The sequence below is a fragment of the Carcharodon carcharias genome, chromosome 14, assembly GCF_017639515.1.
Source record: "Carcharodon carcharias isolate sCarCar2 chromosome 14, sCarCar2.pri, whole genome shotgun sequence".
Taxonomy (NCBI): domain Eukaryota; kingdom Metazoa; phylum Chordata; class Chondrichthyes; order Lamniformes; family Lamnidae; genus Carcharodon; species Carcharodon carcharias.
In genome coordinates, this window is record NC_054480.1 from 13,857,753 (window position 1) to 13,869,173 (window position 11,421).

At 46.9% G+C, this 11,421-nt stretch overlaps 1 protein-coding gene across 3 annotated transcripts in view; it reads left to right on the forward strand.

Annotated features, from left to right (window-relative positions):
• LOC121287213 (neurensin-1-like) overlaps nt 1-10,175 on the forward strand; it is a 38,202-nt gene extending 28,027 nt beyond the window's left edge. Inside the window, exons 3-4 of one of the 3 annotated variants that reach the window (XM_041204889.1) lie at nt 6,092-6,297; nt 9,776-10,175. In XM_041204889.1, coding sequence (XP_041060823.1) covers nt 6,092-6,297; nt 9,776-9,797 — 228 coding nt within the window. In that variant the 3' untranslated portion in view covers nt 9,798-10,175. Of the gene's footprint in view, nt 1-5,120; nt 5,206-6,091; nt 6,877-9,775 lie in introns of those variants that run through there. The other 2 variants (XM_041204890.1, XM_041204888.1) reach the window with 2 other exon arrangements.
• Nucleotides 10,176-11,421: the final 1,246 nt, after the last annotated feature.

Below are 11,421 nucleotides of genomic sequence, written 5' to 3' on the forward strand. Positions count from 1 at the left end.
TCTTCAATTCCTGCAGAATGAAAGGGGAACTCTGGAGGGCTGCCAACTCCCACTTGGGAATTCTGGAGGATTCTTCAAATGGCCTCTTACCTCCAACATCCCTGCCCTCACTGCTCACCTGACCTGTCCATCTTCAGTATTCCCCACCTTCCGCACCAATCAGAATGCAAACAGGCTCTTATCTGATTGGATTGTCTTACAGCCTTGAGCCATGTGCAGTCTTTGTTCTCAAGGAACATTATTTTTAGAGATGCAATTTTATTTAAAGCCCCTATGATTTGTCTCCCGGGCGATGCTGGCCGCAGTGTTTTGGAGGCTGATCATTAATTCCCGGAGGCTTCAAGACGATCCTGAAGGGTTGGTGACCCCGGGGGCTAGGCGTAGTACAGTGAGGCCATAAGACCATAAGACATAGGAGCAGAAATTAGGCCATTCGGCCCATCGAGTCTGCTCTGCCATTCAGTCATGGCTGATAAGTTTCTCAACCCCATTCTCCCCGTAACCTTTGATCCCCTTACCAATCAAGAACCTATCTATCCCGGTCTTAAATACACTCAATGACCTGGCCTCCACAGCCTCCTGTGGCAATGAATTCCATAGATTCACCACTCTCTGAGGGAAGGCAGCAGTGCTTAAAACCATGAGGGATCCGGATAGAGTAGATAAAGAGAAACTGCTCCCATTGGCAGGAGGTGGAGAACGAGAGGGCACCGATTGGAAGCGATTGGCAAAAGAAGCAATGGCGGCATGAGGCAAAACCTTTTTTAAGCCAAGCGTGGTTGGAACCTGGAATCCAGCACCCGAGAGTGTGGTGGAGACAGGTTGGCCAAGGCTTTCAAAAGGATGAAGGGAAAGAAAAATGCAAGTGCTAGGGGGAAAAGGCGAGTTGCTCCAGAGAGAAAACACAGACATGATGGGCCGAAAGGCCTCCCTCTGTGCTGTAACCATTCTATGGTCCTTTCATCCCACGTCTGATATTAATGGCTGTCTTTCCATTTTACCTTTTCTTTGCACCCGGAAGTTAAGCAACATTCAGGACACCAATGCAGTTGAACGCAACAATCTACAGCCAATACACAGGCCACAGGAGATGGCCAGAGGTGGCAGTAGTCTTTTTTTCCCCTGTTTCTGTTTACCCTCACTTCTCCTTATCTCACTTTCCTCTTCTGTATCTTGTTGTTTCTCCTCACAGTGACCCAACGATGGAATGAGCGAATGCAGCTAAACGAGTTGACGCTCAGCCAGCCAACCTATCGAGGGCTTTCACTGTGGCTATGAATTCCAGGGTGGCCTTCCTTCATACAGTCCTTGGGCTAAAAATTCAGTGAGGCACGTTAGCGGGAGCAGGGGTCGGTATGCACAGTGACCTCGCGCCCGATCGAGGCAATGCTGGCTGCTCGTCACCGGGACTGCAGTGTGCAGCCCAGCACGGAGTGTACTGCTGACTGGCTGGGGTGCTCACCTGGGGGCCCAGGTGCATTTGCCTGCACTTCTTAAAGGCAGCCTGCACCTCATAAACAGGAGGTGCATTCAGGCTACTAGAGGTGCTGGAATTGTCCCCACAAGTGTTCCACAGAAGGAGGTATAGCAGCAGGCCAAAGGGAGAGAGAGGGAGAGAGAGAGAGAGAGAGAGAGAGAGGGAGAGAGAGGGAGAGAGAGAGAGAGAGAGAGAGAGAGGGAGAGAGAGGGAGAGCTCCCACATTCTCTGAGGTAGTGCTGAACAATGTTCCCTCTAAGTTGCATGGTTGTGCAGCAAGCTGAAAGTTGCCTCACAGGCCACGCACAAATTTAAATTACCCCACTTCCATGCGAAAAAACTTAAATTTAACCAAATCATCCACGTAATCCCCCAAATATTTAGACTGTGTAAAAGCAAAATGCTGCAGATGCTGGAAATCTTCCCTGGCCCTAACCACCTCCTCTTCACCATGGACGTCCAATCCCTCTACACTTCCATCCCCCACCAGGAAGGTCTGAGGGCCCTTAGCTTCTTCCTCGAACAGAGACCCGAACAATCCCCATCCACCACTACTCTCCTCCATCTGAGTGAACTTGTTCTCACACTGAAAAATTTCTCCTTTAACTCCTCTCATTTCCTCCAAATAAAAGGTGTTGTTATGGGAACCCGCATGGGCCCCAGCTATGCCTGTCTCTTTATGGGGTATGTGGAACATTCCTTGTTGCAGTCCTACTCCGGCCCCCTTCCACAACTCTTTCTCCGGTACATCGGTGACTGTTTCGGTGCCACTTCATGCTCTCGTCTGGACCTGGAAATATTTATCAATTTTGTTTCCAATTTCCACCCCTCCATCACCTTCCCAACACTTCCCTTCCTTCCCTTGACCTCTCTGTCTCCACTTCTGCTGATAGACTGTCCGCCAATATTTCCACCTGTTTCGTGTGACGAGATGGCCGAGAGGCTAATCCATTGCGCTTTGCACACGTGGGTTCAAATCCCCCCTTCGTCATTACTTCATCAATTGTTTCTTTGTACATGAGGTGCTTTTGGAGGCTCATTGGTCTAGAGGTATGATTCTCACTTTGGGATTGAAATGATCATGCATGAGGTCCTAGGTTCAGATCCTGGACAATTCATCATGTGTTGCCACTTGTAGTCCAAACCGTGGGTTGCATTCTGTAGAGGAGATGATGATATAGTGGTAACGTCACTGGGCTAGTAATCCACAGGAACAGGCTAATGCTCTCGGGACCTGGGTTCAAGTCCCACCATGGCTGCTGGTGAAATTTAAATTCAATTAATAAATATAAGTATTCATTACAAGCCCACCAACTCCCACAGCTACAGCACCTCACACCTTGCTTCCTGTAAGAGTTCCATCCCATTCTCTCAGTTCCTTTGCCTCTATGATGCCACTTTCCAAAACAGTGCTTCTGACACGTCTTCCTTCTTCCTTAACCAAAGTTTACCATGGTGGTTGACAGGGACCTCAACCATGTCTGATCCAGCTCCTGTGCCTCTGCCCTCACACCTTCCTCTCCCTCCCAAAAACCATGATAGGGTCCCCCTTGTCCTCACTTTTCACCACACCAGCCTCCGCCATTTCCGCCAACTCTAGCATGATGCCACCACCAAGCACATCTTTCCCTCGCCCACCCCTGTTGGCATTCCATAGGGGCTCCGGGACACTCTGGTCCACTCCTCCAACACCCCCAGCACCTCACCCCCCTCTCACAGCACCTTCCCATGCAATTGCAAAAGGTGCAACACCTGGTCCTTTACCTCCTCCCTCCTCACCGTCCAAGGGCCAAAGCCTTCCTTCCAGGTGAAACAAAGCTTCACTTGCACCTCCTTCAATTTAATCTGCTGAATTCGCTGCTCCCAATGTGGTTTCCTCTACATTGGAGAAACCAAACGCAGACTGGGTGACCGCTTTGCAGAACACCTTCAGTCTGTCCGCAAGCATGACCTTGACCTCCCTGTTGTTTGCCATTTCAACACTCCATCCTGCTCTCATGCCCACATGTCTGTCCTTGGCTTGTTGCATTGTTCCAGTGAAGCCCAACGCAAACTGGAGGAACAGCACCTCATCTTCCAGTTAGGCACCTAACAGCCTTCCGGACTTAACATTGAGTTCAACAACTTCAGATCATGAACTCTCTCCTCTAGCCTCACCCCCCCCCCTTTTTAAATCCCTTTTTTCAATACTCATTTTTATTTTTTTATTTTTTATTCATTATTTCTTATTTTTTATTATTTATTATTTTTCATTATTCATTTACTTTTTATTTTTATACACGTTTTTATTTATTTTCATTTTTATTCATTGTTTTATCCCCACCTTTTATCCTATTTTTGATCTTTTCTCCTTACCACCGTCCCCTCCCCCCACCCCACCCTTACAAGGGCCATCAGTCACTTGTCCATGGTGTTCTTTCCAGAGTGCTTATCCTTCTCCTGCTATTATCACATTCTGCTTTCTGACCTTAATGTCACTATCAGCATCTCCTTTAGCCAGTACCACTACCATTAACACCCCCTTTGTCCTTTTATCCTTGACATCTTCTCTCCTTTGCCCCCACCTATCACTGGCCTTCTATCCTGCTTCACCTACTCCACCCCCCTTAAACAGTATAAATTTCATCACATTTTTACTTCTCTTTAGCTCTAAAGAAGAGTCATACGGGCTCGAAATGTTAACTCTGTTTTTCTCTCCACAGATGCTGTTAGATCTGCTGAGTTTTTCCAGCATTTTCTGTATTTAGACTGTATGTTGGTGCTGGAGGCTTCAGTCCATGAGGTGGAAAAAAGGAGAGATATCATGTTACTGTAGGGGGACATGCAGCCCTCCCAGCACACATGCGAGCAGAATGCAAGCCAGTGGCCAAGGAGATCAATTTGATGATTCTGGCCCTGTGGTCCTTGCTGTAAGGAGTTCAATGACCTAACATGAGTAGTCATGGTAAGTGAATGCGTCTTCAAATGCCACCTCTTACTCACCACACCACTGACCTCACACACTGCTCAAAGCGCACATCCCATCACTCACCCATTAGCAATCAGAGCTCATGCCGAACATTCATACGGCCCAGTTCACCCTCTCACACTTACCACAGCTGCCAACCTCACTCCCCAAATCTCACAGCTTCCACATACTTCCAGCTATTCAGCTATGAAAGGCTCATCACCCAAACACATTGCAACACACTCACTGACGCACTTCCCTCTCTCTTGCAGGTCAAGGTGGCACAGAACAGGAGGCAGCAGCAGTGGGGAACTGGCAGGCAGCAGAAAGGCTTGCCTCTCCTGAGCTCCTTAGAGGGGACTGTGCTCCAAGTTATCAGGCCAGCAGCGACTGAGACCTTTGTACCTGGTGCTGCCAAAAACATTCAGGATGATAGTATGTTCTTGTCTTATGCACCTTCGCAATTCTCACTTCACCCTCATCCCACTATCTAGCATGAAGTACAAGCGGCAAATGGTGTAACCATTGGACCTCTTGTTTTTCACCCAACCCTGCACCCCCCACTCTCTCACCCCAATTCTCACCTTCTGCATTTTTGATTTTCAGGATATCCAAGACCTGGCGCTTCATCAGGCATTGCGGCCTCTCTCTGAAGGCTGCAAGCAAGAGCAGACACCTGATGAAGATGCATCAACACTTTACCTGACACTTGCAGCCACTAGCTCCCATACTGGCATTGCCTATTTTTAAAGGGCAGGTTTAGGAGCAGGACCAACATGTGGTGAGTCACCGGGTACAAGTGGGCTGCAGCGCACGCCTGGGGGAAAGGATAGCAAGGGTGCCAGCTCACCAGGGGGCAAGGGCGTAGACATGGCCTGCTGCAGAGCACTCGGACAAAGGTTTTGAAGGAAAGGTTGATGAGCACAAATCATTGTTTGGTGCATCGGCAGGCCTGTCACGGAACCTGTTGTCACTCTCAAGCAGCACGGAGCAGTTCAACTCCAGCTTGGCACAGGCCCTCACCAGAGCTCGGAGCCCATCCTTTCCGGCACGGAGTTAATGACCAACTCCACGGTAGTGCTTGTAGACTCAGCCGTGATTCAGAGTCTAATGGTCGATGTCTCACCTTCCATTTCAAGAGGGCAGAGCCACTGGGATTTAGTTCTACTGATGGGTGTGCCCCCCTCACCTCACCCTCCAACTGATGGGAGTTCCCCATCACTTCGGGAGGTAGGGCACTGCAGAGGGATGTGGTGCGGTGATGGTCAGAGGCAAGGGAAGGGTTTGGCTTTCTTTTCTGCTCTCTTGTCTGCTCGAAGGAGAACAAACCTCTCTCATCTCTCCATGTAACTGAAGCCCCTTATCCCTTTGCATTGTATAACACATTCCTGGGTATCCAGTGTGGAAGTAATTCTCCATCTCCCAGACTGAAGCGTGCCTATTGGGGAACATCCCCATCCATTTCCACCACATATTCCATCCATTATGGACAGAAATTCATGGAGGGGGAAGGGACATGAATTTCCACAATGTGCTCCCACCGGGAAAACCTCTCACTAAGAGATCAAATCGAGGAAGTAGCCTCATTGTTTCTCCTCTAATATTAAGTCCCAGAAGTACAAACATGCTGTCCGATAGTTCAACGACTTTTTGTTTTGTGTTTTCAGGTGGGCATGTCAGCAGGAACCATCCTCTTCCTCGTTGGCCTGGCAACTGTCACCACCGGTTACCTGGTGCCCCCCAAGATTGAAGGCATCGGAGAGGCTGACTTTCTCGTTGTGGACAAGCATGCTGTCGAGTACAATGAAGCCCTGGAGGTCAGCAAGCTGGTCGGCGCCATCCTCTTCAGCATGGGAGGGACAGCAATTGCAGCGTGCGTTCTGGTCCTGACCTTTTCCAGACATACCCCCAGAGATGAAGAGAGACAGTTCTCACCAATCCTGAAGGAAGGGCCACTTGAAACGAAGCAGAAAACGGTTCTAAAGACTGGGTCACCGGGAGATACCCAATTCCCTGTTAGCTTGTCAAGAGTACAAAGTATCCAACCCAAGACAGGAACCTGAGGGCCCACGCCCAAGCCCTTATGGAACAGGTCTTCTTTATAACACAAATTCCAATGTGAAGTCCTAATCAAATGATCACACTTACATAGATTGGCTTTGTAATGGGATTCTTTATGAATGTGAAGATGTTTCTGGCTGATCTGAATATTTAGTTCTCACTCCTTTCTGAACTCCAACCCTGCACTCCACTAATCCAGGGATGTTCTAATTTAACACCCATCTCGGCAAAATCTGCTAGCTTGACATTTTCTTTCCTGGCCTCTTGTGCATTCCCGATTTTCATCGCTCCACACTGGTGGCCATGACTTCAGCTGCCTGGGCCCTAAACTCTGGAATTCCCTCCCGAAATTTATCTACCTCCCTCTTCTCCTATAAAATGCTCCCCTTTGGCCAAGTTTTTGACCACCTGCCCTTAGTATCTCCTTATGGCTCGGTGTCAAACTTTGCCCCATTCATGCTTCTGTAAAGTGCCTTGGGATGTTGTACAATGTTAAAGGCACTAAACAAATTGAATTTAATATTTTTGCAAATGGTTTTCTTCCCAGCATAAGCATTTGGCAAAGGAGGATGTCTTTGGTTCAAAAACTAGTAGGATAATGTCATGGCATTGACAAGTGTCCCATGAGTGGCTGCTCTGCTTATAAATGAGTTAAGCTTGACAACAGCCTCTTTAACAAATCTCCACACCTTTTAATTACCAGTTATAATTGCTAGTCATGTGGTAATTCAAGGGACATAAATGGGAGCAAATTTACCATTGGTAAATCAATCGGATTATTCAACAAAAGAAGCCTTATAATCTGCTCTCCAGCCTTCACTTGGAAACTTTGATTCTTTAATTGCAAGTTTATCTCCAGACCAAAAAGTTCTTAAGGGCATAACAAGCAACAGTAATGCAAGAGAGTGGCTTGGGTCGATAATGCAATGCTCCTCTGGATCAATGCAGGATTTGCCTTTAGAAGCCCTCTAGGCATCCGGAATGCACTGTCAGGAAAGGTAGTGGAGCCAGATTTTTCCAAAGATGCCTCCACTAGGGGGCCATAAATATAATACAATCACTAATAAATCCAATAAAGAATCCTGGAGAAATACCTTTACCCACAGAGTGGTTAGAACGTGAAAACTGCATGTGGTTGAGGTGAATACCATAGATGAGTTTAAAGAGAACCCAGATAAACATACAAGGTAGAATGGAGTAGAATGATATGATTTGATGGATGGGAAGAGACTTGTGTGGCTAACTAAGACCAGATAGGCCCAGTTGGCTATTTCAGTGCTGCACATTCTATCGAATTCTACATGAAAAGGAATTGTAAATATGCTTGAAAAGCAGAAATTGACAGGGCTGTGGGGAAAAAAGCAAGGGGATTTCTTCTTGTATGACTCTTCCACAGTGTCAGCACAGATGAGATGGGCAGAAAGGCCTCCTCCTGGCTGTGTAATTCTATGGCTTCATGACTTCAGAATTCCATAATCACTGATTCTAACTAGCTTCCCATTCCAGAGCACTTTTTGCTGCTGAAACCATGTGCGATCATTTTATGGGATGTGGACATCGCTGGCTAGGCCAGCATTTATTGCCCACCCCTAACTAACATGCCCTTGAGAAAGCATGTGAAGAGCTCACAGAGGTAGTGTGTTGTCAAACCTGAGGCTTGTGTTTGAGAGCAGCTCAAAGCTATGGGATGAAAATGTATCCTTTTTAGGCACGTATCGAATTCCCTTTGAAAATGCTGCTTCCACCGTCTTTCAGACAGCGCATTCCAACTCACTGCTTAGAAAAGACTTTTCAACTCCCCTCTTTTTTTTTGACAATTGTAAACCTCTCTCCCCTGATGACTGACACCTCTTCACCCCTCAGGGTAAACGGTCTCTCCTTATTTACTCTCATCAAAAACCTGTATCATTTTGAAGACCCCCCCGAGTAATTCTCCTCTTAACCTTCTCCGTTTTGAGGTGAATGATCCCAGCTTTTCTAGTCGTGCTGCATAACTAAAATCCTTCGTTCTGACATAATTCAGGATAAATTCCCCTGGGCGCTTTCCTCTAGGTTACAGTCTCCTGTTGGTTACAGACTTAGAATCAATTTATGAAATGCTGAGCTGTATTTTCCAATTCCTGCACCTGAGTGTTTTTGACACAGGAAATAAAGAACATTCTGATGGGAAGTTACACCATCATTGAGAGCTTGCCCCAATTCTACGTCTAATAATCAAAATGGATATAAAATCAGATGAGGCTCCATTTCTGGTATCCAATTTTCCCTCTTTTCATTCTGCCCAGGTCACACAGACAGAAAATTCTCTCTCTCCGTCCCCCCATGTCCAGGCCTCTTGAAAGCAGTTCAGAGAAGGTTCACGAGGCTGATTCCTGGGTTGAAGGGGTTGCCTTATGAGGGAAAGATTGAGCAGGTTGGGCCTATGCCCATTGGAATCTAAAAGAATGAGGTGATCTGATTGAAACATGTAAGATTCTGAGGGGGCTGGACAGGGTAGATACTGAAAGGATGTTTCCCCTCATTGGGGAATCTAGAACTAGGGGGCATGGTTTAAAAATAAAAGGTCTCTCATTTAAGACTGAGATGAGAAGAAATTTCTTCTCTCAGAGGTCATTAGTCTTTGGAACTCTCTTCCCCAGAGAGCAGTGGAGGCTGGGTCATTGAATATAGTCAAGGCTGAGTTAGACAGATTTATGATTTACAAGGGAGACAAGGGTTATGGGGGGGCAAGAAGGAAAGTGAAATTATGGCCACAACCAGATCAGCCGCGATCTTCGTAAATGGGGGAGAAAGCTCGATGGGCTGAATGGCCTACTTCTGCTCCTTTTTTTTAATGAACTTATATGTTCCACAATGTCAATATGTATATGCATTTCCTGCTCCATTTTCATGAAGGGGTTTGTGCAGTTTAAGAGACAAAAGAATTAAAAAGGCAGACAAAGTAATTTCACAACAAGAGTGTTTCCATTGGTTACTGATGTTGCACATTAGAGTTGCCAACCCTGGGCTTATTCCTGAAGGTGTTGTCACATGACCTCCTGCTGCCAACTGCCCCGCCTCCACTCTCCCATTGGTTGCTTGACATGTCCATCCCCACATCATCTCACCCTCCCACACCAATTGGAAAGCTAATAAGACGTTTCATTAATCGATTGGATGATTCTGGGATCATCTGATGAGTCATAGAGCCTTTAATTGCCCAAACGTTTGCAACTAATGAATAAAAATTTCAAATATTTTATTTTCTTAGTTCGCTTTAATGCCCCTGTGCTTTTTTTCCCCCCTAGCAGTGGTCTGGAGATTAATCTTTAATCGCTGGAGACTGCAGGACAATCCTGGAGAATTGGCAGTCCTAGTTACGCAGCGTTACTTCAACCCTATTGTGCACTGTGTTCCCCATCCCCATGACCCTGGACACCTCAGGGCTGCCTTGAGTCCAATAAATGTTCTCGAAGCCTGAAGCTACCATGGATTATGACCACTGTAGCGCGTACAACCACAGCAACTGCTTTGAGGCTTCACCACTTGACCTGTTCCATTAAGGGCAGCCGATTCTCAGATAAACATATACACTGAAAACTCACCTCCCAATGGGCAATGTATTAAAGCAACCCAATTGCAGCGGACTCCATCTACATTCTGAAATTATTCTTGGCCGCAACTTCATGAAAATAAATATAAAATAAAAATAAATGTATTGCTTCCGACTGCAGGCACAGAGTTTTTGTGTGTTTACTGAGATTTCTCTCTTTATTCGCCATTCAAAGTTCTCTTGCCTTTTTAACCACTTATTCTTTTTACAATGCTTTTCCATCTCTTCCTCTTGCTTCAGGGCAGGTGGGGGAAGGGGAGGTGTGAGAGAAGATGTATCCGCACTTGAGTCAACCCCCTGTCAGTCATGCCCTGAGACCACACTGGTGTCAGTGAGTGGGATTCATTTTAAGTCCATAATGTGCTTGGCGCAACTATTCTCCACTGACTGCGTTTTACTGGGGAAATAATCCTGGAAATTTCACCCTGCTGCCGTCCCCAGCAAACTGCTTTTCCAGAGACCCAGAACTAAATTGTCCATTTGGGGAAAGGAATGGGGAGGATGGAACGTGTCAGCCAATGAGTTGGCAGGATGGGATATTACAGCAAACAGAGTCTATTTTACAGCAAGTTGTCAATTCACTTAGCAAACAGTCTACAGGGTCTACTTCAACAGAGTATCTTTGCACTGCAGCAAACGGAACTCATGACTGTAGTTACAGCAACATCTCCCAGGAAAGGCAGGATTATTACTCCAGCAAAATGCAATGAGTGGAGAATAGTTACATAATAAACATTAAGGGTGTAAAACCGTTCCCAGTCTCTTACAGCTGTGTGACCTCTGGGAGTGATTGACAGGGGAATTCCCCAAATGAAGGCAGCTCTGTGCCTTCAGGGAGCTTTCACTGAGCGCACCCCCAGCGCATGCACGCACTCTGGAGCTCGTGTTGCTCCCGGCTCACCCAGGCAGTGCTGAGGTTATCAGCACATGTTTCACGCTGGCTGGCCATTAATTGGCTGGGACTTGTGATATCAATTCCTTTCCCATGTCACTTAGCTCTGTGCCTGTTTCCCATCTATATTTCCCTGGATGGGCACAGGTGCGGTCACATCAGCAGGGGCTCAGTGAGTAGATGTACCAACCCGGATACTGAGCCAGACAAGGTGTGAAGTGTCAAAAACCTGCCTGTGCTGAGATTGTTCAGCTCAGGGCAGAGCAGGAGTCAGGGTGGTGCAATTAGCCTCAGCACCTCTCAGGAGGGCCGATTCAGTCAAGGGTCACTTTTTCATCACTATCCACTGTTCAGTTGTAATTCAGTTCATAGCATTCTCTCTTCTGGAGGTTGTGGGCTCAGGTCCCACTCCACCGCAGTGAAAGCAAGACCGAGGTTGGCACTTAAGTGCA